The 26,695-nt window shown below is 40.5% G+C and overlaps 2 protein-coding genes across 7 annotated transcripts; one reads left to right on the top strand and one right to left on the bottom strand.

The window, feature by feature from the left end:
• Positions 1 to 278: 278 nt before the first annotated feature.
• On the bottom strand, positions 279 to 15,258 carry prkci (protein kinase C, iota). Its single transcript, XM_057333046.1, is given in 18 exon segments — positions 279 to 1,747; positions 2,023 to 2,138; positions 3,099 to 3,188; positions 3,310 to 3,389; positions 3,458 to 3,583; positions 3,687 to 3,774; positions 3,916 to 4,051; positions 4,167 to 4,253; positions 5,457 to 5,554; positions 6,072 to 6,248; positions 6,674 to 6,729; positions 7,532 to 7,586; positions 8,521 to 8,658; positions 8,757 to 8,842; positions 8,940 to 8,990; positions 9,765 to 9,854; positions 11,262 to 11,383; positions 14,802 to 15,258. Coding segments are annotated over 18 exon segments (1,764 nt in total). The 5' UTR covers positions 14,882 to 15,258; the 3' UTR covers positions 279 to 1,659.
• A 1,170-nt stretch (positions 15,259 to 16,428) lies between these two features.
• Positions 16,429 to 26,666, top strand: phc3 (polyhomeotic homolog 3 (Drosophila)). Of its 6 annotated transcripts, none has more exons than XM_057333025.1 (15): positions 16,429 to 16,553; positions 18,567 to 18,682; positions 20,375 to 20,479; positions 20,568 to 20,654; positions 20,877 to 21,032; positions 21,217 to 21,297; positions 21,858 to 22,089; positions 22,285 to 22,880; positions 23,692 to 23,839; positions 23,929 to 24,164; positions 24,444 to 24,597; positions 24,674 to 24,788; positions 25,532 to 25,670; positions 25,744 to 25,996; positions 26,111 to 26,666. In XM_057333025.1, the coding sequence occupies exons 2-15, from the start codon at positions 18,587 to 18,589 to the stop codon at positions 26,263 to 26,265; spliced, it is 2,553 nt and encodes an 850-aa protein (XP_057189008.1). In that variant the 5' UTR covers positions 16,429 to 16,553; positions 18,567 to 18,586; the 3' UTR covers positions 26,266 to 26,666. The 6 variants fall into 6 exon arrangements, with proteins under 6 accessions (XP_057189008.1, XP_057189006.1, XP_057189004.1 ...); XM_057333023.1 differs by having other exon boundaries at positions 20,318 to 20,479; XM_057333021.1 differs by having other exon boundaries at positions 18,567 to 18,775.
• The last annotated feature ends 29 nt before the right edge of the window (positions 26,667 to 26,695 follow it).

Here is a 26,695-nt window from a genome sequence, read left to right as displayed (position 1 = left end):
TATCGGATTATTGTTGTCCATGTAAACGTGGTCATTGCTGTTGCTGACTTCATGTCAATCCTGAGTTTAGATTTTGTTGAAGTTCAACAGACACTGGACTAAAACGACCACAATGCATCTAGAAATTACGATTAAATGAGCGTTTGGAATGGTCTCTTAATTTTTTCCACGCCTATAAATGCTTCCATGATTAGTTGCAACCTTATAGGACAAAAAAAGTTATAATTTGATGTGAATTCTGTTCCATAACAACAAAATACAAACTGCTTTCACAAAGATGAGATTTCCTTAAATACTTTAATTAGGTGTAAACAAAAAAGGAGGTACAGTTTATCCAGTCAGTTGAGAGTGTTTTTAATACATACAGAAAGAAAATGATAAATTTCCAGTTCCACCTTGGCTTTTTTAAAACCTTAGCAAGTTATGCATCAATGGCGATTGAATCATTTCTATAACCAGGCTGATAAAAATGTAAGCGTGTTGATATCTGTATGGCCAGGAATGAGAGAGGACATTTCTGTGTTATCATTTGGTCATTAGTGTCAAAGGTCCTTTCACTGTAGCATCTGAAAGACGCGCTCAGATATGACCTGTGAAGGAAACTCGCCACCCAGAGAGCTGGGTGTCACTCACTGGCCCATGGGGGCCAAACACCATCCAGAGGCCCTAAGGATGCCATGTATCTGATCTGACGTGAGCCTGAGCCCCATGGGGCAAAAACCGGCTTCTCAGTGACAGTACTGAGAAGAAAATAAACATCCATTGATTATTTGTTCCATATACAAAAAGAAAAGAAAAAAGGCAATTTGTCGCAAAAAATACACAAAAAGAATCAAATAAAAACAGTGAGAAACACTTTATACATGCAGCAGTTTGAGAGTAAGGACATACCTCGCGTCTCTTTAGAGACCTCTGACAGGTACATACTCGCTTTAGTGTCTTGTTTTGGTCCTGTATCGTTGTATATTACGTCTATTCAACACTCTCTCATCCTTCTCCTCTCTGTACAGAAAACGCCACCATTCACAGCTTGTCAGTGTTCACAACGGTGTCCGTTAGTGTTCCTTGAATCCATTCTCTCCCTGCTATTTTTAACCCAAACAATCAATCTAGAGATTTGCTTTTGGAAAACTGATTCTGCGCACATTCTATATAGATTACAATATACTTAAATAAAAAATGAAAACAATGCCTTCGTTTTTTTTTTCTTTCTTGCTCTACACTTGGCTGATGAGAAACATGTTTTCAAGAATATCCCATGTTATCTGACATAGATCTAAAAAACGGTATACTATATATGCTCAATGTTTTTCTTAAGTATGTACAAATAAAACGCATATCAAAACATCATCAGGACTAGTCCCGCGTACCATCACGGTCAGTCTTTTCCTTTAGTCTGACGAGTGTCCGGAAACCTAAAACTGACCTTCCAACCAATGTTGGTCAATGTGCCAAGGCACCATTAAATCATCTTCTATCAGTGCAGACTGACATCATACAAAAATAATCAAGACTTAAGGACTAGTGGTTGCGAATGGCAGAAAGTGAAAGAGTTTTGGCAAATTTTATGTTTCGACTGGCCCCAACAAACCAAGTCGCTGTTTCCTTTCGTTTGATTGTTTGCGCCCATGCGGGTAAAAAGGCAGGCGGGCGAGCCGTCTACACGCACTCCTCCGCAGACATCAGCAGAGGGTTGATGTACTCGAACCCTTCAAACTCAGACTGGTCGATCTTCTTTACAACGTCACTGAGGGAGACAAGAAAGATAATCAATTAGTCTTAACTCCACCGTTTAACTCACAATGGCTTTCAACCAGACACCGGCTGTAAAATATCATCCTGGAAAACAGGAGATGTGGACATAAAGGCAAAATGTGCGGTCAAGGAAGAGCATCGTAAAGTTGATGGCACATTTGGTACTGATGAAAGCGGCATAACTGCGGTGAAGATCTGAAGGACATTAACGGTGATTCAGAAAGCCTGAGGTATGACACACACAGACGTGCATGAACAGACACTCACTCATCGTCGGGCGTCAGCTGAATTGGCTCGTTGGTGAACTGAGCATCAAAGTTATCCAGCCCAAACTCGCCGGAAATGTTGGGCTTGAAGGGCGGGACCACTTGCTTCTGCTCCATCTGAAATACAGATAACATGAGTCAAGTAATGACGGCGATGATGTGATGTGTCGAGCAAGTGCTCAGCTTAGAAATATTTACCGTTAAATCTGCTTTCAATTTTAAAACATACATCACAAAAATCCATTCGTTTTTTCTGAGCAATACATTTTAATTCATCGCCGTCTAAAGCATTTTGTGTTTGGTGGCACTTTTTTATTTTTTATTATACATTTTTTTTATCCACAGCATTTCCATATTACATTCAGTACTTTTAATTGTGCTTCTTTCTTTTCCCCATGAACCTCAAAATATTGCTGCAAGACTTTAAAGCAAATCAGGATTTGCTCCCCCTGCTGGCGGCCCGCAGTCTGTCTGAATGGAAAGTGTAACCTAATCTCTTGAAACAATCTGACCGCCGCTTCCTTCTCTCTCTTTCTCTCTCTCTCTCTCGCCCAGACCAAACAGGGACAAGAGGTCACCGTGTCTGAGTCTCGCCTCATGGAGTGTCAATCACATTTGCCCTACGCATGATCCAGTTCACTCTCGCGGCCTCAGACGGGGAAAAAAATCAATGGCTGGACACCATACCCCCTTCATTATATCACCGGCTCTACAGAGTTCATTTCATAACATAACCTCGACAAAAAAAAGAAAATCGATGATACTTGCAGCTCATTATTTGCATTTCATTTGATAAGAAATAAAGAGTCGTAAAAGGAAACTTGACAGCAACCCTATAAAAACGAATCAAAAGCATCGTTGAATGATGAAGTGGTAATGATTCTCATGTTAAATGACATGAATGAGTAATGAAACGGCAATGCTTCTCAAGGTCATAAACAGCACTAAGTCATTCTTCTGGCTCCAGTAAAAGCACTGTTTAGTTTCACTATGGTCAGGCTGAAACGGGTGACTCATGCATCTTCCTCAAAACAAGTCCCACGTCAGATAACGCTAAGAAAGATAGCGGTGACTCACAAGATCCCAGTCTACGTTTCGGAAAAAAGGATGGGCCATGATGTCTGCGAAGCCTGTCTGAGGATGACATCCGAGCCGTTCCTTCGGCTCCTGCAATAAACAGAAGAAATCGGCTCAAGACAAAGATGCAGCAGTGTGAAGAGAAATAGAAAGGGGTAAATGAAGGGAGGAGTGAAAGAGGTATGTAACAGCTGGTCTGATCCCGCTTTACCTTGTTTAGAAACCCCTTCAGAACACTCGCGGCTTTAACCGACAGCGACCGAGGAATTCTGATCTGCTTTTCCAAAATGACTGCAAACGAGGAGAAAGAAATCAGAGATATAGCAATTTCCTGAAATAAACATGCTGCTGTCATGTACCTTGGAAAAGATAGTCTTCTGTGTTTTGGTCAGGGTTATCAGAGCTGCCCACTATGTCGAAGGGTGACCGGCCAGCCATCATCTCAAACATCAGGACGCCCAACGCCCACCAATCCACACTAAAACCTGCAGCGGTTCCACATATATGAGAAGTTTAGCATCAACATAAACAACCTGATAGCATTAACTGGATTCAGCCGAGGATGTGTTGTGTGTAAACCGTGCTGACCGTAGTCTTCTCCTCTCAGGATCTCAGGGGCGATGTAGTTGGGGGTTCCACAGAAAGTGCTGGTCGTGTCTCCTGGCCTCAGACCCTCCTACAGAAGAGATGAATATTGAAACCAGAGAAGCCCTCAGGCACACGGTTATGGTTTATAATATAAACCCACGGCTGCACAACCGAACGTGCATTACTCGACTAGATTTTCTTGGGACGCTGAAAGTAGATTGCGGCTCACCTTGCACATGCCGTAATCTGTGAGTTTGATGTGTCCCTCGGAGTCCAGCAGCACATTGTCGAGCTTCAGATCCCTGTAGATGATGCCACGCTCGTGGAGGTAGTTCAAAGCCAGACTGATCTCCGCCGAGTAAAACCTGCCGGCCAAGAAAAACTGTTCGGTCAGGCTTATGTGCCTTTCTGTCATTTAGGGCGAGCCGCACAAAGCTTCACGGAACTGTTCGATACACTACACGGCCCATGTCCTCATACCTGGCATGCTCCTCTGGAAGTTTTCTCTGTCTCTGCATATGAAACATTAGATCCCCTCCATTCACATACTCGATGACAAAGAACAGCCTATCAAAGACAAGCAGCAAATGTATTGATCCATCAATTCCCATGACATATACAGTACTTGCATGTCTTGCATTTGTATGTGTTCCAGTTTGATGCAGTTATGTGCCAACATGCATTTATTCTATCGATGATTTGATATCATTAGTAGTGTCACGGTACAGGCCGTGAAGGACGCATGTCAACAGTCATCACGGATCAACATGACTTACAGAATGCATTAAAAATGGCAACGGGTGACATCCAGAGGGGAAAGTTTGATTCACTATAAAGACAGATCATCCCTAAAGTATATTTGAAGTAACTGGATATCATATTATGGCTGTCAATCAAATTAGTACATTGCAAATAAATACATCTTTTGTAGCACGATATGACATCCAGTTGCTTTCTAAATGGGCCATTCTCACAAAACTACTGAAACACCATTGCGGTCAAGATTTGAATTAAAAACATATAATTCAGTACCACAGAAATGATCACAATAAACATAACTCTGTTTTCTACCTGGCGCAAAGCATCATTTTAACATGGCGATGAATTATTGACGTATAATATCGCTTTTCCTGCTAAAATTCTCATTACAGTCACCCTCCATAACATTTTCAAAAGACTGTTTAGAAAGATCTTTACATTAAGTTTTTATTTGAAGAATAACATCTACCCGTACCTTTCAAATGGCTTGCAGGTTAAGAGATTATTTTATTCATTTCTAGTAAAAGCTTAATATTCTCATGTCATACTTTGTACACAAATTTGTTCATGCTCGTTACCGATACGGGTAGTTTTCGACACAAAAAAATGACACGTATAATTTTCTATTCAAATAGAATTCATGAATGTCTTACTATGTAGGATTAATAAAAACTTGCCCAGGCATCATGGCTCAATCCTGCTACAGGATTGACAGTATTTCAATGATTACGGTAATGATCATTTTTAAGGCCTTTTTTGGTAAAACGTTTTGAAATGAATGCTTTTAAACATGTCATACCTTGCTTTTAATGAATCAAAAAGAAATTAGTTTACGCGAGCGGTTTTAAGAAAATCATGTTTGATATCTTAAAACCAAGATTCCGTGAGAATCACCAAAATATAATTTCGATTTTTATTTTTTCCCCAGATTTTTCCCGTTATAACAGAAATCCCTTGTGTTCACTGTGGACCCCACGGTGAGAGCAACACCCGCCAATGTTATTTCTTTACCTGCTCTCGGTCTGGAAGCAAGAATGAAGTCCCACGAGTAAGGGATGGTTGGAGGCCTGCTCAAACACATGCTTTTCTGTTTGAACCCAGTCAATATCCTGAACACCCATAAGGAGAGCAACAAACAAAAAACAGACACAAAAATCAATGTCCAATTGAAAACCAGTGCATCCTTTCTGTCAGTAGAGGCGGCGTTTGGAAGGGCACACAGGACTTTATTGAGCAGAGGCTGAAATCTCATTAAGGTTCAGAGGACGGGGGCACGGGGTCCTCCCGAGGAGCAGCGTCTGGATGTGAGGAGACTTACAATGGACGGATACTGAGAAAATCCAGGCGCTTTTATTGACAGCCTGATAAAAATACCTCTGACCGTGAGACTGGCTTAAAGAGGCCAGTGGAGCGCAGCTGCAGTTATTGACCGTCCACAGCTGCTGTCAATTCATCACACACGACTTAAGTGAATCCAATCAAAGTTAAATGGCCACTTCATCAGCATCTTGTCATCTCTATGTATACTTCAACGCATCCTACACAGATTAGGCCGCTCAATGCCCTCGTTTCATTTCGCTGACTGAAATAACTGATTTATCGTCAGGAGAAACGCTGAAACGTTACCTCGTCGTCGTTCACCAGCTCCTTCTTCACCACCTTCATGGCGTAGATGCGTTCCGTCTTCTTTAGACGCACCAGGAGCACCTTGGCGTAGCTGCCCCGGCCGATCACTCTCAGCAGGTCAAAGTCTGATAGGCCCAAACTGGACACAGCCTTCCCCGACACCCGACTGCCAACAGCCTGAGGAACGGACAAAGCGAGTGTTAAACCACCATCGACTTGGCGATGCCTTCCTTCATATATATTTGGTCACACGAATTAGCTTCAATTGTATCTTCTGATGCCCTTTCTTGTCGCGTTCTGTCCTTTTTTGCATGGTTTTCCACAGGAACAAGGATCCATAATTAGACGCTACTGACCCTGATAGAAGGTTACTTCATTAGCTCCACTAATGGAAATCGATACAGTCAGAATAAGTTTGCTCGTGCGACACCCCCATCCCATTCCAACAGTGACGACACTGAGATTGTGTTTCACATAATTGCTTCGCAACGGCCTCGTTTGCACAAGAATCTAGGAATATCATCGCCCGGTCGATCACTTTGGAAAACACCGAAGTTCTCCGCTTTACCTGACATCAACACGAGAGTCGAATAATGGCTTACCTCATGCTCCTCGCCCTCGTGATTGATGCTTTCTGTCGAGTTCTTTTTGTCTAGAACTGGAACACAACGAAAGGAGATTATTCAATGATATTCTCACACGAAACCCACTCCAAACACAAGCCTCTAAACCAAAAGAGGCACTTTGATAAATCAACCCCTTTAACAAGAAGTGGGGGGATTGAAATGTTTTTGAGCAGCACGGTGGCTAAAGCCAGGAGCTTGTTGACGTCATTAATTCCAAGCCTGTAGGCCGCTCCATCACTCCGTTTCAATGCAAACACACTCATCGCTAAACAAGAAACATCGCTCCGACCCATCCAGTCATTTACAAGTACTCAAGACACAAATCTATCAAATCGATGTGACACTACAGATTACTGCGAATCAATTCAGAAACCCAGTCTGATGAGCTCCGCTTAACACCTCTAAATAACATGCTACTTAAGGGTTTAAACAGAGAGTTAACAACCAAACACAAGCCAAGTTTAGCTCTCTGACTTTGGATTCTTGCAATGCCAATTCTTGCTGTCTTTTATGGGAATCTTGGAAAGCTTTGTCATTTTACATTAAACAAATTTTTACATTTAAATTACATTTGTAATTCTAATTTTGTCATTTTCACATATTCAAACGGTTAATAACAAACAGAATTTTAAAACATGAATATATATTTTTTTTAAATACATAAAAAAATGATACAGTACAAGAGGTCGATTGTGTGGTGGACCGTAATAAATTTTAATGAAAAACCTCAACATCTAGCCTGGAATCCAGTCATGTAAGGTAAGGAACAAGGATCATTTTTTAATAAATCAAGGCACGTGTAAAAAAGAACAAACATAAATCAGCCTACTGTACCTTGGTCAGCGTGTTCAGGAGTGGACCCTCGATCAATTCTTCCAATGATTGGGTCCTAGAACAGCATATGTATATGACAAAATAAATGACACAGTATATACTGTGGGCAATGAAGAAATAAATCTGAAAAAACTGCCATTTGTTTTAGACATTACAACGTATGTTATGTATGATTATATATTAATTTTAAATATTAGTTATACATATATATATATACAGACACACATATACGTACATGTGAAGAGTTTGGTTCAAAAATGAGATCATTTTCCAAAAATCATGTTTTATTGTGTTTGTTAGCTGTATTGAGTGTTGACTCTTCATATATACATATAAATGTACAAATGTCTTATTCCTATTTTTTCCACATTTTAGAAAAATAGCAAGCTCATCAAAACTGTGGAAGGCCACAAAGGCAACAATGAGGATTATGTTTCAACTAAAAAAGCTACACAATAAAATAAAACTTGTTATATATTAGCATCTTCAATGTAGTCACTTTTTGCCTAGAATTTGCAGAAATGTTCTCTTGGCATTTTTTCATGCCACTTCTTGGGTTTTCACCCCAAGATCTTTTTTTAACTATATTAACGGAGTTCCCATCAATTCTGAGCTCTTATCGGCTGCTCTTTTTTTTTTATTATTTAGTCAAAGTCATCCATTTCAAAGACATTTTTTATAAAAAAAATAAAAAAAAGATTAGTTAATAATGAAAAGGTTTATATTTGCACTATTATATTTTTGTCTATGAAAACTAATTTCATATATTTAAGCATACACCTTGCAAGTGTTCGAAAACACTTGTACATCCATACATATACCGTATATATTCCGCAGAATTGCACACCTCTTCAATATTAATTTATTATCTATTTCCACTAACTTTTACCATTTTTAAATTCTAGCAAGTAGGCGTTTATATTTTTATTACCAAACTGTGCTTTTATTTTGCAAGAGTTTGGAGATTTGGGCATCCACTGACGTCTCACCTGCATTACCTGTCGACCGCACTCCACCGTGACCAATTTATGGCACTTCTTATGGACCAGCAGTTTACAGTTTATGCACTTGTATCCCTGCCTGCCCAGACCCCAGATACGATCCGTGCAGATGGCTCAATGAGCGCGCTGTATGGAAAACAAAAGCATTAATCCCATATCAAACACAAATAACCCAAGCAAATATTTGTTCACGAACTCCATTACAACTCAAACGTCGAACATACCCTGTTGAAGCGTTTGGCTTGAAACGCATGTCCGTTGGCATAGTAGAGCTTCCTCCAGCGTCGAGCTCCACGCCGATATATGGATTCTGCAAGAGAAACAATTCACTAACCATAACAGTGATCAATCGCCATACAAACGCAAGAATATCTCAGTACTGTAAATGTAGCTTTAAAAAAACATACTGTCTTCTCCAGAACATGGCATTCCGGGTTTCTCAGGAACACAGGGGAACACTGTGGAAAAGGAGAGAGTGAGTAGAGCGAGTCTGCAGTCAGCACAGTACTACACAAACACCAGAATGACCTCGCTGTGACCTCTCCTCCCCTGACAGTGGATAAGGACGACGGGGTCAAAAAACAGAGTCTATCCAGGCCTGCGGGGTCAGCAGGGGAGGACAGCGGCTATTGACAGACAGTCAGTTTGCTTTTTTCTGCTGACCCTGATGACCAGACGTCTCCTTCCCTCCACGACTAATTGACTGAGCCTCTCTGTCAATCACTGTCCCCAAACTCTGCTGGACTCCAGTTTCACATCTCTGCTAACCGTATAAACCGCTGGACAGTGCAGTAAAACGTTTACATAAATAGAAATATTTTTTTATGAACAATTGTGCATTTGGCTCACGCTTTAATCGAAAGAGCATTCTATACACTTTTATCAGTACGTGTGTGATCGAACCCATGACATTTGGTTGTAGTGTTACTTATTACAGAAACGATTGTCTGAAATGACTTGGTATGACTAGGCGTGATTACGTTTTTAGTGCCATGAAACTGTAACACCCGATCAGACGACATTACCTATTTAATACAGCATACACACAGTTTATTGAACATTTTCTATTTCGAAATTCATTTAATTATTCATTACTTGCTGCATCTGGTTAGGGCAAAGTGTGCGACTTTTTCTGTCCAAATACTTGCCAGATACACAGACTTAAAAACATATATAAGAATGTATTGCACTGCAGGACACCCACCCACATCAAGAGTCAAACCCCAGCGTACCGTGAATAATGAGCTCGGAGTCTTTGTTGAGTTCATAGAGACGCAAAGCCTCCTCCAGCTCCAGCTGAGAAGAAACTGTGCACGGATCTCCTGCAATGACAAGCGGAGCACAGATTACACCGGAAAACTCAAATCCTTCATAAGCGCACGATAAAGTTCTGTTTATTCTGCTCCACACAACATTGACCCCCATTTACTTTCAATTGTATGAACACACAGCCACCGAGACATTTCTCAAAATATCTTCTTTTGTGTTCCACAAAAGCAAGTCATATATAGGTTTTGAACAACATAAGGATGAATGACTGATTGATGTATGATGCATTTTTATTTTGGGATAAACTCTCGCAGTGAAGACTCTCTCGTTTTAATGACCGTCGTGACTCTGGGCTCAGCGTGGAACGGTGAAGATTTTGGTATTTAAATGAACGTCTCTCCACTTCCATTTCCCATCTCACATGAGTAATGCAGCAGTTAAGCATGACACGCAGTCAATCTTTCCGGCACAGAACATCCTCCCTGCTGTGTGCCGCATTCAAATTCACTTTAATCCTCGTGAAAACTACATAGATTTTTATTTCTGCCAATAGAGTCCAGGGTCATTTTGTGAGTTGAATGCATTCTGCCTACAGCGAGTTCATTTGTAAAATATAAAGCGACGGCACAAATGCAGTAGGCATTTCAGGAGCGAGGTCGGAGGCATTTCGTTGCTACGGTGACGAGCAGAGAACCAAAAGCTGAAAGACCAAGAAGCAGGGTCCTATTTACAGCTGCTTCTAATATTCACCCCAAAACAGTTTTGAAGAAGGCCATGATCACCCAAATCACATAATAATAGTCAGAAATACATCACACTGTATACGAACGCATCCTGAACAACAGAAAATACTTCTTAATTCTTTTTAACATAGGGCTGGGCGATATATCGCAATTCACACTAATAATTATACATGTCTAAAAAATAAAAAACACTAACCCTCTCTCTCTCTCAACGGGTGTTGTTCTGGCTTTTGTGGAAATTAGTAACTCGGTATTAGCACTTATTGTATTATTGCCCGTTTGACATATCGCTTATTACTCTCTGTAAGTCGCTTTGGATAAAAGTGTCTGCTAAATGACTAAATGCCAATGTAAATGGATTCTGTGTTATATGCACAGCTCTTCCGTGAACTACGTCTCTTTGATCAGTAGGAAGTACTGCTCGATCTAAGTCGTTTATAACGTGCATTTGAAAAAGCAACACTCGTATTATATTATAAATATACTTTATTATCATGAAAATAACTGAAAAGGTTTGAAGAGCAGCGATAGAATATCCCAGCCCTATTTTAACACCATTGGTTTTTATAGTAAGCAATGGTTACATCCAGCAAATCAGGAAATCTGATCACAGGTGTGTTAATGGCCACATGTCTCGGTTGACTATTTGCATTTGGATTACCTCAGTCAAATGTGAACACTAGGGGTAAACAGGGCCAGAGAGACTAAAGGACAAACCTTCTTCATCAATCCATTTCATAGTGAAGAGCTGGTCGTTGTCCATGGAGCACATGTCCCGCACTTCACTGCACAGCCCCTCATAAGAGATGGAGGGCTCGAAGTGTGTGATCATTATGTCCCTAAAAAAACAAAAAATGATTCAAATATATATCAACATTTGACATTCAACAAGTTGTTTTTGCACCATTTTAAAAAGCTTAAATGTGAAGAAAAGCTCCATATTTAAAACCTTCACAGACAAAACGCCAATGCATGAAGCGAATGGCAAAATTCTGGGCGGCCGTGTTAGATCATTTGCTCATTCTCATAGTGGGATGCTCCCTCGCAGCGTCTTTATTCTGTTCAGACTGTTTTAGTTAATTATTGACAGCGGGGGAGTCTCTCCTGACTGTGAGACCCACGCATGCCTTTCACTTCTCCTGCCCCTGGCACAAGAACAAACATACCACCTGATGATGACGAAAACCACAAACCTGGTTTTATCTGATCCAGGAACAGTTAAAGAGTAGCTATGTGCTTCAGTGATCTATATCTGTGACATTACAATAGTTCTGTGTGAGTGAGCTGTACTCTATATTTACAGTAAGGAATGACAAATGTAAGGAATGACAAATGTAAGGAATGCCCGACAAACTTCCTCCTTTAGTCACCGCTGTCAACTGAAATGACGACAGATTCTGACACACAGATACTGTTGGTGCTGTAAAACAAACATGGATTTAAAGCGACTGTGGAGCTGAAGCCACTCTCTCCACACAAAAATGAAAATAAAGAGTATATTTCCAAAACGAGATAACTCTGTTTTTAATGTGCATTCCAATTAATATCAATCGAACTGCAGTTGGTTTGTTTTGATTTCAGCCATAATAACTCAAAAAACAGCTAACTAACAGAACAAAAACATGATAACTTAATAAAAAACATGATTTTTGAAACATTTTAAAAACTGAGTTATCTCTTTTTGGAAATAAACTCTTCAAATTCTGTTATCATTTACTCACCCTCATGTCATTCCAAACCTTTCTTCTGCACAACACAAAAGACCAAACAAACAGCAGCCATTCACTTCTCTTGTATGGACATAAAAACCAATGCAAGTGAATGGGTACCGTTGCTGTTGGGTTACCAACATTTTTCAAAAGATCTTCTTTCATGTTCTGCGGAAGATGGATTTCATTTTGGGTGAACAATCACTTGACCGGTGCACTCTACAAGAGCTCAGCATCATTGAAAGGAGCTGTTAAAGTCTGTAGGGCATACATGTGGATCAGCGTATGCTCCTCTATGGCTGAAAACACATTTTATTAAGGCGGAGGTGTAAACTAACTGAATGACATGAAGGTCAAGTAGGAAATCAAACAGCAAGTCTGTGATTTCAAAGCAAAAAGCAGGTCTAATTGAGACACAAAAACCAAATCAGCTTTCGGTTAAGATTTGTATTTTATTAGGTCAAAACCTCTAGATAGAACACATAAATCAAAAAGATTGAGAGAGAGAGAGAAGATAAGGAGAACTGACAGAAGGAGAGCTAAAACACTAAAAACGCTAAAAACAAAAGAAAGGTTATACAGGGAATGTATCTTTTATCTACATTAACATTACATTTATGCATTCGGCAGACGCTTTTATCCAAAGCGACTTACATTGCATTGTACTATACATTTGTTTCTGACTATGTGCAACCCTTGGGATCGAACCCGTGACCTTGGCATTGGTAGCGCCATGCTCTAACCCAGTGGTTCTCAAACTTTTTCGTTGTAAGGCCCCCTTTGTGTAGAGTGCATCGCTTTGCGGCCCCCCCAAATAAAGACTTATAATCTTAAATTTAACATTTTTATTTAAACAAAAACATATTCGGTTATACAATGCTGAAACATCAATTCTTTTGTCTGGTGGTCTTATTTTTCTGATGTTTGATTGCATAAAATCTATGATCAATTTCTTTATTTCATAAAATGCCACAAAATCTGTGGCCCCCTGGATCCATCTCGGGGGCCCCCAGTTTGAGAACTACTGCTCTAACCACTGAGCTACAGGAAAGCTCACCTAAAAGCAGCTAAAGCCATCTAACCATTTGAAGAGGGTTGTTCCTTCAATCATGCAAAAAGCCGCCATACATTAAAGTACAGTTTTGATTGACAACATCAAGGCCATGGATTACGAACTGAAATAGTAAATAGCGGTGTGTATCTTTTTCTATGTTAAAAGACATTCACCTATGCAAACTTAGTGTGCAAACACAACCGTTAGCCATTTTCCAAAACATTACCAAATATACGGCTCAATGGCTTGCATTTGAGCAGCTCAACATGTAAACTTCTTAACCAATGATGCGTATTTGGGCAGGCAAAGTGTCAATGTTTTTCCAATTTCACTCGGTCCCGCTACTGGCCCAGAAATTCCGCATACAGCTTTAAATATTAAAATCCAAACAAATCGAGCAGTTGCATTCAAAACTGCCTACACAATCATCAAAGTGCGCTTACATCTACAGCTTTTATTCAACATCTAAAATCTTAAAGAATAATTATGGATATTCAGAAAGAAAAGCAGCTAATCTACAATACAAGTAAGCATTAATGCGATACAAGAGAACGGTTCAGAGAGACGAATCGCTGTTCCCTGTAATGACCATTATTCATTATCATTATTAGACATACATACAGTATAATTTTGACCTGTTGAGCATAACTGAAATTCCATCATAATACACATAACTGTGTGGTTCAGCTACAATAGGAACTGATTGACTCACAGAGACAGCTGCACACACACAATAGGGCTCATGGGGAGTGTGAATAGGAACCAGACTACAACAGGTCTGGCAAATGATACTGGCAGTACGAGTTTTTCAAGTGCATACGTCATTGTGAAAGGAACTCAGCTCTGACCGAAAGTCCAATCAGACATACAGAAATGTGCTATACATAAGTGCATAATATTTTCACAGCAGCTATGTCTCCTATTCATTTTTTGACCGGTAAGAGGAATAAGAGAGTTCCACATTTACAGGACGTTACTTCCCAAAACTCGTTGTTTCAAAAACGTGTTCTTGTTTGTAAAGATGCTTAAACCTGCCATTACACACAGTAATAACATGCTACTCTACATAGCTTGAATGACAAGACGTTGCATTATTTCAGAAAAATCACAACCATATTACTTGATATACGTTAAATAAACCAGCTAAATATGACAGACCGCTATTATAACTATAGGGCTCTATGGACAGGCGCTTGGATGAAACCAACACCCGGTTAACTTGTAAACAATATACAACCTTATAAAAATCATTACGTGAACAATTATGGGACGAAGTCAGTGGCCAAATTTAAGAACAACACGTCTGAAGGTTTTATTACAGCTGATTTCACATCGCTACCTTAGCAGAGTTTTGTTTTGGGATGCGCTAACACTGTATGCTAGTTGGCTAATCATTTATTTGTGTACATCCCGAAACTCTGTCACTTGAGTTCAAGATACGCGTCAAAGTGTATGAAAACACAAAAACAGCACACGGGCCTTTTAGCTACTCACCCTCTGTAGTATGCTTTGACCCGGACCTGGTGCGGGTTTTCTCCGGGGTGGGACATGGTGCTGTCCCGCAGCGTGGGCATTATGAATTCTCCGCACTTCGGCTAACTGGGCTAACGACGCTAGCCTGCTATCGTCCGACACGTAAAACAACAACAACAACAAGCGAATTAAACAATTATTCCTCGGACGAAAATCAAACCGACGCGGGTGGTTGGACCGGTCTGTCTAAAATATAATAAATAAAGTTCTGGTGGAATTTAATCGGACTCCTAAAAGTTCCGCGTCTGAAGGGAAAACACTCCCTTCTCTCACTGTCCGCAGGCCTGGAGACGGACGCATCCAAACACTGGAATGCGGAGGGGGGGTCGAGGGGGATTTCCATCAAAGACATTACACTTCATCAGCGACGGCATGTTTCATAAAGTTTTGTATGGGTATTTTTTTGTTAAAATGTTAATAATTTGTTCCTGCGAGATAAAGTTCGACGTGCTTTGTTGATCTTAAAATGAGCTCGGCAGGATGGGAGCGTCTGCGTGCATTCCGATTATACCACAGAAGAATCTGACGAGGGCGGAGGAGAACTGTAATATAGGTGCTTTGCGTCCTCAAAGTCAATTATGAGTTAAAACATTCAAATTTTCTAATTTAAAGTATTTTTGCCTGGCAACGTTTTGTAATAAGAGGTTATATTTGATGGTGTAGTACGCCGTCTAGGGACACAAAGACTCTCATTACAGTCTCAGTAAAATCACATTACAGTGATTGTAATACTGTAGCTACCATTGAAACCATCAGTTTGAAAGTTTGCTGTTTAGTTAAAACTGATTCGTTTAAATCGAATATAATAATCGAATATTGCCATTTAAAAAAATACATACCGCCTATTTTTTATTATAATCAGTTTATAAACTGATTTTCAGTTTGCGTTAAATGCACTACGATTAAAACGTTAAAAAGTTTCGAGTACGTATATAGTAGCCTACTTTCTTGATCAAACTTACAAGAATATGACTTTTGTGAGTTATTTGTTTGCAAAAGCCATGTTTCGACAAATGCCCATTTATAGATTTTTTGCATAGATATACATTTATTCACACTGCATTTTAACAGTAAATGCAATAAATAATTCTTTGTAGTTCCATTAAATTTTGTGTAACACGAAGTATAGACACAAATGCAAACTTATTAGAACGTATAACCACGAAGCGCATTTATAACCCCTCAAACTAAATCATATTTGCAGTGCATTCGTAACTCTCAAACTAAACTATTTGGAGGAGTTTCAATCCAGTAGTAATTTCGCGAGTGAAGTAATTGAGCAAAAACGAAATATAGTTCAAACGAATAATTTGTGAAAAGTGTGGGGTGTTTTTTAACTTTAAGGTTGTTATTCTGCTTAGTGCTTTTTAAAATGTATGTGTGTTTCAAATGATCCTCATTGATAGGCTATAACGTCAATACACTTCATTTAATAGACAACTTAATTTTCGTTTTTTTTTCTTCATCAAAAATTTTAGCAGTGTTCGAAACCGTGCGACATCGACATACCGTTATGATCAGCATCTTTAAGAGGCATCAGTTCGGTTAAAGTCGCAGAGCAGCGCTGCACGAAGTCCTCCTACACAGCAAGCGGTGCTGCTGGCTCGGAAATGTCTCTACCTCTGTGCAGTTTTGTTTTTATCTCCATTTTAGAGCTCACTGTCGCATTATAACATGACTGAGGCCGTGACAGGACGTGTTCATATCAGGCAGGTAACACGCATTCAACTGATGCGCCTTCACGAGAACACTGCACGAGGAAAAGCGTCATGACTGCACGATTTCCCAATCCTAATAAAATCCTTCTTAAAATGAATTGTAGATGATTTTCGTCAAATCGTTTGTTTAAAATAATTGTAGTGTCATAATTTCATGGTGAGCTCGACTGGTGGGCGTTTCTTCTTGTCATGGGATTGTGAAATACATTTTTAAGAGAGGTGACTGTAGCACATAAAACATTCGGCCTTTGGAAATGTTCAACATCGTATGTCGGAAAATACCCATGTGTGTTTTCTCCAGACGTATGATGATCAAATTATTTTATTTAATAATTAACAATTTATGTCTTAATCTGTAAATTGCTTGTTGCTGGTTATGAAACAATAATATAATATAGGTGATTGCTAGTCCAAATCAAATGGAGAACTTGTTGTCAACCTTTAGGGCTGATATTAAGTTCCAAATATATCTGTTTAACATCCCTACAATTTCCAGATTAAAATCTGAAATGCGTCAATATGACAAATTGTGAATGTTGTTGGCTATAGTTTCAGAATGAATAGGGCCTATTACAAATTAGATTGCTAATAAAAACTGACTTAATTAAAACGATCGAATTTAGACAAGCTGGACGTGTTTATATCAAGATTTATATTAATGATGATCTTTGGCTATAGCGAGTTGGTGCGCACGTTTTAATTACGCAGCTATACAAACAAATGAACTATTGACATTTTCCAACGAATAAATTAATAAAAATAGGTAAATAAATAATTGTAATTATACTTATTTAGAAAATAAGATTGTAATACTACACATATATTTCTAAGAGTGTGTCATTGAATGCTGTATAGGCCAATAGGTTCAAAGCACGAGCGAATTTTGCGCATATCCATCAGGTTGTAAACATGATACAAATAGGCTACATTTTATTCGGTTAAATAGCCTAATGTAAGTTTAATGAAAGAAAATAATTTGCTTTTCTAAATAATAGTATGAATAATATGCATTTACGATCTTAAGACGTTATCATATCCAATAAAAAAATTGTCCTTTAGTCGTTTTGAGTAAGTTTAACGCAGTAACACATTGTAAGTAAAATGTTAAAATTCTCAAAGGACATATATGAGTGTGCTAATCACTTACAAAGAAAAACGTTCATTCGAGTTTTATGTAGTTGGTCACTATAGGCAACTCTTTGAGTCATACTGAGAAATATTGCAGTAATCTGTGATTACTGGACATTACTTATATGAGTTTAAAGGTTTGTGCATTTGTCTTGTGATGTTGGCTTAAAGTAACATCATCATGAGGTTTAGCTATTAATATTTGAGCTTAAAGATTGCATTTAAAATTAAAAGACAGAGGCAGCTCCTTAGCTGACACACTTGCGGAACATTTTAAAGAACCTCACTTAAAGAAACGTTATCTCAGTATAGTGTAGTAATGTAGTTTTCTTTAAAAGTTCATGTGACAGCCGAATAGCCCCAAAAGAGGTCTTCTATTATCTTTTACTTTATGACAGATATCAAATATAATTTCTAGATTTCTTTATTTCTGAAAATGCAAATTATATCTATAATTAGTATATTTGTCTATAATTAAACACATTTTTACCCAAGTATACATTTGAGGTATTTATTTTCTGCAATAATTAGTCTATGTAATAATTATATCTCAGGTTACTTTACAAAGTAAATAAAGCAAAAAATTAAATGTTAAAACTATATCTTGATATTTTCTTCAACATTGTCAGTTTTAGGGGCATATTGACAATATGCAGCTGGAGATGTTGATGGTTAACTATTTCATCGTTTCAGGATGCTGGCTTTCGTGTTTTACTTTGTTCTACTCTAATTAGATTTTTTTGTATTTGTATTTTGTTTCATATATATTTTATATTTCACTCTCCAGATTTACTATCTATTTTATTTTAATTAACGAACAAAAACAGATCAACTTGTGGCAGATGACAGTGGTTGATTTTATGTTTTTGCAATTTCTCAGTTGACTAGCAAACTACACTGATGGGTGATGCAGAGAAACAGGGTATAGAGGAGATGGAGGGGCAAAGCTGTGTACCAGCAGCTTCCAGCACCACTGCACCCACCAACAACACAGCGGTCAGTTCCACACCCAGACCTAACACTCCCATCAGCACCCAGGCCATCTCCACCACTATAGGAAATGTATCTTCAGACAGGCAGGCGGTCCAGGTAATTTTCCACCAGGTCCAGGTGACTGGTGCCCACCAGTCACACATGACATTGTAAATGTTTTTTTACTAAACATTAAACAGAACAGCAATTCTTTGTTAATTAGACTACCAATAGCATATCTAAATTATTTGTAGCTCAACTGTTTGATGGATTGCCTGTTGCTATTGGACGTTCTGTAGCTCAACTAGCTGTAGTTGTGTCTGTTCTACCTGTAGCTCACCTGTTAATTAGACTTTCTGTAGCTCAACTTCTGTATTTTTTGGTTGACTGTCTGTAGCTTGGCTGTTTGTTGGACTACCTGTAGCTTAACTGTTTGTTGGACTACCTCTATATCAGTTTCCTGTAGCTTATTTGTGACGTTTATATACGTAGCTCAACTCTTTGTTGGACCACCTGTAGCTCAGCAGCTGGTTAGATTTGTAGCTCAACTATTTGTAGTTTTTTGTTAGACTGTATGTAGCTTAGCTGTTTGTTGAACTATACTTATCAGCTTCCTGTAGCTTATTTGTTATGTTGGACTACCTGTAGCTCAACTGTTTGGTGGAGTGGACTACTTGTAGCTCAACTGTTTGGTGGACTACCTGAAGCTTAACTATGTGTTAGAGTATCTATAGCTTAGCTGTTTGGTAGAGTGGACTGCCTGTAGCTTAGCTGTTTGTTGGAGTGAACTACTTGTAGCTTAACTGGTTGGAGGACTACTTGTAGCTCAACTATGAGTTGGACTACATGTAGCTCATCTGTTTGGTGAAGTGAACTACTTGTAGCTTAACTGGTTTGTGGACTACTTGTAGCTCAACTATGTGTTAGAGTATCTGGAGCGTAGCTGTTTGTTGGAGTGGACTACTTGTAGCTCAACTGTTTAGTGAAGTGGACTACTTGTAGCTCAACGGTTTGGTGGACTACATGTAGCTTAGCTGTTTGGTGGAGTGAACTAATTGTAGCTTAACTGGTTGGTGGACTACTTGTAGCTCAACTATGTGTTAGCCTACCGGTAGCTCATCTGTTTGGTGGAGTGGCCTACTTGTAGCTCAGCTGTTTGGTGGACTGCTTGTATCTCAGCTTCTTGTAGCTTATTTTGGAATACCTGTAGCACAGCTGTTTGGTAGACTACCTGTAGCTCAACTATTTGTTAGGCTACTTGTAGCTAAACTGTTTGGTGGACTACCTGTAGCTTGACAAATTTTTTGACTACTTGTAGCTCAGCTGTTTGGTGGACTACATGTATCTCAGCTTCTTGTAGCTTATTTTGGAATACCTGTAGCACAGCTGTTGGGTAGACTACCTGTAGCTCAACTATTTGTTAGACTACTTGTAGCTAAACTGTTTGGTGGACTACCTGTAGCTCAATTGTTTGTTAGACTACTTGTAGCTGAGCTATTGTGGCTGAAAGTCATAAACAAAAAAGTTTGAGTCCAATGCAGTGTGAAGCTTATGATGTGAAACATAATTAGAAACAAAATGTATAGTATAAAGCAACGTGAGTCGCTTTGGATAAAAGCATCTGCCAAATGCATATATGTAAATGTGGTGTTGAATCAGGTAATTCAACAGACATTGCACAGACCACAGAGCATGACAGCTCAGTACCTGCAACAGATGTATGCCGCTCAACAACAGCACATCCTGCTACAAACAGCTGCTTTACAACAGCAACATCAGCAAAACCTCACTGCTGCACAGATCCTGGCCACTACACAGCAGGTATGAGGAAACATGACCGGAAAGAGTTTTCACATGTTTGTGGTTTCATATTATCTATGACATTAAGCAGCATCTCATTACTTATCAGGCATCACAAACCAATGGCAGGCAGCCCACATCTTCTCCTCCAGCCACCAATGGAAATGTAACTCTAGCGAGTGTGACTCAGACATCAGTAAGTGCTTTCTATTTCTAGTATGGTTTGTTTTATTTCTAGTACCATTTATTTTAACCTTATCGCAAGGTTTTATCGCAAATTTAGTTTCACAAGAAATTACATTTTCTTATAAATGTTCCTTATAGAGCCACATACGAGATTGTGAAACAGAGACTTTATGCAGATAGCTCAGCTTTTATCAAAGGTGAATACAACAACACCCCTCTCCCCTCTCTACAGATCACCATGCCAACCTCTCATGTAACTCAGCCAATTGGCCGCATCCAGGCCAGCTGCTCCAATAGCACAGCAGGGGCCATATCCCAGCAGACCATGCTCTTAGGAAACAGCTCTCCCACAGGTAGCCAGGCCCAAATGTACCTGCGCACTCAGATGGTAAGCACGTATTAACTGTTCATCTGTGTTTTAAAAAGACTTCATGTTAATGTTCATAGGTCGTCTCCACTGATTTACTGATTGGTTTGTAATTCTTTCTTTTCATTTCATTCTTCCCTGTTGTACTCTTTTCAATTGTTATTTTCTCTCTTTTTATTTTTTTCAACGGTCTCTTATTCTCTAGCTGATTCTCACCCCTGCGGCAAGTGTAGCTGCTGTTCAACCTGATCTAACAGTCGCGTCCTCTCAGTCAGCATCATCACAGGTGAGAAAGATCTATGTATCTGTCTTCTCTTAAAGATTATATTAGAAATGCAAAAGCACCGTTTCACATATATTATATATTATACCTACTGTATATTTCAATAATACCAATAGAAAGCCATGATATGTTAATGTCAATAAAACCGAATTGTAAGGTTAGTTTTGTGTAAAATAAAACCTACATTTTTAATGTGGTGGTGGTGTAAAACCAGTGGGATGATGGGGACGTGTACATTAAATAATGAGCGTATTGACTGTTTTTGCTGAGTTTGTTGTGTTTCTTGAAGGAATAGTTCACCAAAAATGACAATGAGTCATATACCGGTTTTGAACGACATGAGGGTGAATAAATGATGTCATCCTTTTCATTTTCGGGTGAACTATCCCTTAAAGCTAAACAAGTTTTCCAGGGCCCCCGTTGACGTCCATTGCATGGACACAAAGCCACAGAGATATTTCTTAAAAATCTCGATATAAAGAAAAAATGTGCAGGATTTTAACAACACGAGGATACATAAATAATGATAGACGTTGTATTTTTGGGTGAACTGTCACTTTAAGGTTCAGAGCTTGGCTCTCCGCACAAATCTCTCAGGATCTCTTGCTGCTCCCCACAACATCCACTTCAAGCCGTCCCTTCAAGGCCAGACGCTCGTGTCCCCCCTTCCCAAAATGTCTATTTGCCCACTGAAGTCAACACAGATACCCCAGAATCTGGTAGAAACCTCTCGAAGTGAGTCATTTTTGGCCGATGTCACCCAGCCACCGTCAACCCATCCACTCATTGCACCCTGTAAGTTACCATTTCACACTTACATCTCCATGTACATTTACTTTTACTGTATTTCATGCTGTGAAATGTGGTAAATAATTGCGCTTTAATCAATATAAATTTGTTGACGCAACAGAAAAAGCAAGTTGGTTCTGTAGCAATAACATAGCTAGCTTCTATTAAAACTTTTAGTAATATTTTCTGTTTCTACCGCAGCAACTTTCTCACCAGTCCAGTCTCATACTCTGCTCAGACACCATCTGCACTGCCCTCCCAGCCAGAGGGTGGCGCCACACCATCTCTTTATACAGCAGAGCACCAGCGACCAAAGACATCTCCAGCCCATCGCTCTGCGTGTCACGTCACGGGCCGGCTCTCCTCCACCCCTCGCCCTGCAGACCCGTACAACTCCCACCACAGCCACCGTCCAATCACAGCACACCGATCTCTTCTCTGTGCCCTCTTCTGCAAATCACCCAGCCGTAGTGTCTACCTCCACGTTTACCCCCACAACACTCCCCAACCCGCCACCCCTTCACCTGGGCCTGGCACTAGAGCCCGTCTCCCAGTATTCACCGCTCGCCTGTCCCCCTCCTCTCACGATGGCCCTGCCCAGACTGATGCAGCCACCGAGACTGTCTATGCGCTCCGTTCACACTGTGGCCGTCCAGTCTGACCATGTGCTGGTGTCTGAAGAAGAACTTCCAGTCGCTGAAGCTCTGGTTCAACTTCCCTTCCAAAATCTTCCACCACCGCAGACAGTGGCCGTGGACCTAAAGGTGCAGCCTTCCGCACGGACCAAAGCACCTGCGGTTAGTATGCTTCAAAGCCGTCTGTGGAATTTTCTGTTTTTTATTCTTTTCAGCAAAGTGAAACCGGTATGGTTTTCATTTTTCAAGGGAACACAAAAGAGAGTAATTATGATGTCAATGAGAAGATTTTTATAGAATAATTTCATAGACTTTGGTGTTTTCCTCAAATACAGCTCTTGCAGAAGTTTAAGAAAGCTTTGAATACAGCACACGTTGTATTGACTACTTTATACATTCATGGTACGTCTTTTTTTAAATCTTAAAAACACTATTTCCTTGAGAAAATCTTACAGGTTTGGACTACCGATAAAAGTAAATAAAATATAATCGACTTACACAACTTCCTTTCTTAAGCTGCAATTTGTAGTTTTTGGTTTAAAATAAGCAAATATCAGTTATTAAGAAAATATATACTGTGATTGAATACTACTGTATTTTTAGACCCACTTCAACAGAAAATAATGTAAAGTAACCTACAATTCGATGTTAAAAAGATAGATGGCGATAGAGAGGCAAAATACGAATTGCAGCTTTAAAGGGGTAGTTCACTTAAAAAGGCAAATACTTTCCTTATTTTTATTATTATCTCACCTTCAAGTCGTTCCAAACCTTTCAAAAACTCAACACTGACACTGCACAACACAGAACCACACTGGACCCCATTGACTTCTATTGTATAAACACAAAACCACTGAGACATTTCTCAAAATATCTTCTTTTGTGTTCTGCAGGTTTAAAAATGAACAACTGATGACAGACGTTTTATTTTTGGGTCAACTTTTCCTTTTATTTCTGTAATGGCATTTGACAGGCGACTCAGCTGTTAAAAGAAACCGGTGGTATGAATCTGGTAAAGAACGGTTTGAGGAACAAAACGCCCACCCCGCCACCAACATCTCCGCTGGCCGAGCCCCAGACGACCTCTGATGATGTAACAGCAGAGCCAGAAAACTGCACAGGTACATCCACGCATCCAAACGTAAGACCGATGATTAGAGTTGGGGTGTTTTTGCGCAACCGTCTGACCTGAGCTCTTCTTCACGCACAGCTGATCAGGACCAACCTTGCGTACCGCCTGTGACCGACACGTCGGAGGACCCCACCTATGCCAAGGGTTCCCCCCCTCCCCTCCTCTCTTCTGCGGTAAGAAGCTCCAGCAGGCTTCCCCCAGCCAGCCTTCCGGGGAACCCTGAGGGTCAGCCCTCACAGGCCATCGTTAGACCTCACATCCTCACGCACCTCATTGAGGGCTTCGTCATCCGAGAGGGCCTGGAGCCTTTCCCGGTATGTCCACTGGTTGACAATGTAGCAATTCACAGCCGCCATGAGGCCTTAAGCTTGGTAGGCCCGTGGTGAATGCTTCTCTAACGAAGCCATCAAGCTCAAAGATCTCTCCGTCTCTGAGAGCACAGAGCGATACGGTGAGGCTCAGTGAGGGTCTGCGGCCACATGTACTTACTCATCCATTTTGGCATCCGTCGCCAAGCGGTCCATACTTCCAGACGTCCAAACCAGAAAAACAGCTTGGTAGGTCCAGTGTTGATGTGCTTGTCTATTTTGTAGGTAAGACACGCGGCGGGAAGCCAGGAGATGAACCTGCGTGCCACGCTGCCGGAAGATGGAGAGAGTGACGCTCGCGGAGGATCGCCCGTGATGGATGACGACCATCCAGACAACTCGAGCGATTCTGACATGGATGACCTGCGCGCTGAGGATGGTGGGCTCATTGGCGCTTGTCTTGACTTGACGTTCAAATCATCGTGAGGTTAAGACAGCTTCTCTTTTGATTTCAGAGCAGACAGTTGAAAACATGACCGATGTGTTGGAATGTGAGTTCTGTGGGAAGAGAGGCTTCGCTCACACCTTCCTCAGATCCAAACGCTTTTGCTCCATGACGTGCGTCAGAAGGTGAGAGAAGGACTCAAACAGCTACCCAAAGGTTTTGTCTTCTGTCATTAAACTTTCTCTTTAACTTAAAGGCCGGGTAACCGATTTCCGAATTACGCTTTAGACAACTGAGTCGGGCCGAGTACCACAACAACCTTGTAGCCAATCAGCAGTAAGGTGCACAGGACGGACATTAGCCGAGCCGAGCGCTAACGAAAGCGACAGATGGGGGTAGGGGTGTGTTTGTCTTGGTGATTTGAACATCAACAACGGCTAAGAGAAATCGGACACCCCGCCTTTAAAGGGATAGTTCAGTCAAAATGAGAATTCTTTCTTCATTTATTCACCCTCACGTCCTTCCACACCTGTCTGACTTTCTTTCTTCTGCAGAACACAACAGAAGATATTTTGAAGAATAACCAAACAACATTGACCCCCCATTCGACTTCCATTTCCATTTAAATTTATTCAATCGCTTGGCAGACGCTTTTATCCAAATACAATTGGACTTCCATTGTATGAACACAAAACCACTGAGACATTTTTCAAAATATCTTCTATTGTGTTCCACAGAAGAAAGAGTCATACACGTTTTGAGCCACATCTTTTGGGCTTTTGGGTGAACTGTCCCCTTAAATTGACTTAAACTCACATAAAAAAAGCACGCAATGTACCTGGCAATTTTATGCTTAAACAGAGATGGCGATAGAGAGGCAAGACTGCACACGCTTGCCTCAACAAACATCTCTCTTTATCTCTCACAGATTCAACGTGAGCTGTAAGAAGCGTCTAAACCTTTTGAGGACGGATAAAATGAGCCGCTGGCCCCACAGACCCATGGGAAGGCGCGGGAGACCACCCAGCCGTATAAAAAGCGTGTCTAGGGAACATTTCTTCAGAAAGGTCAGTCAGAACATCCAACGACTGACCATCACACAAACTGTGGCTTTCTGTAACAAACGGTGTCCTTAAGCAGCTGCGAGAGGCGCATCCTACGGATGACAGTCAGAGGGTCTCCAACTCCTCAATGTGGATGGAGAGAGAGGAAGAGGATCCACCGGGCCCGATGACAACCAGACTGCGTCTGCAGGTGGAGAGAGAGAAAGAGCAGGACAGAGAGCGAGAACAGAGCAGGGTGGAGCGTTGTAGCAGCTCCGTCTGCTTTCTTGACTCGAGACCGTCGCAGTGGAGCGTGGAGAACGCGTGCTCCTTCATTGCCTCCTTACCAGGTACATGCGCTTGAAGGTTTCTTCTGGACTCCATTGAGTGGTTTCATATCATTTTGATATAACTTTAGGATTGCGTGGTCGCACATCTAAGCTTCTCCTGTTGTATGTTCTCAGGGTGTCATGAGCTCGCCGCTGAGTTTCGCTCACAGGAGATTGACGGACAGGCGCTGTTACTGCTGACAGAGGATCACCTCATGAGCGCTATGAACATTAAACTGGGCCCTGCTCTCAAAATCTGCGCACGCATCAACTCTCTCAAAGAACCTTAGAGTCCATCGTCTCGTTGAGAGCTGGGCGGTGTTCCAAATCTCAAATATGGTTTATTCCCCCTCGGTCCCATCCTGCCATACCATATTTGAAGATCTACTTCTACTTAAGTGCCATTGCTTCAGTAAACACGTGGCCATTGTATCGATACTGTAGACGTTCATGGGGACTCTGCCCTCTTCAGATACCTCAGACAAGATCTTACCTGTTTCACGGTGAGCTTGTTATTCTGATCTCATTCCGGTCAAGTAAACACTGATTTGGACGATTTGCGGCCAGGGTTTTGTGTATAATATCTGATGTATATTGTGAACTTGTATATTGCATTTAAAGGAAACAGACCGGCTGGAAAATACCTTTCTATATTGAAAAACGAGGGACGATACACAGTTGGACGTAATGGCGCATCATGTACAAAGTATTTAAAGCGAA

Source organism: Triplophysa rosa, linkage group LG5 (assembly GCF_024868665.1).
Source record: "Triplophysa rosa linkage group LG5, Trosa_1v2, whole genome shotgun sequence".
NCBI classification, from domain to species: Eukaryota; Metazoa; Chordata; class Actinopteri; order Cypriniformes; family Nemacheilidae; genus Triplophysa; species Triplophysa rosa.
The sequence above is the reverse complement of the archived record's forward strand: the minus strand, read 5'-3'. Positions and strand labels throughout refer to the sequence as shown.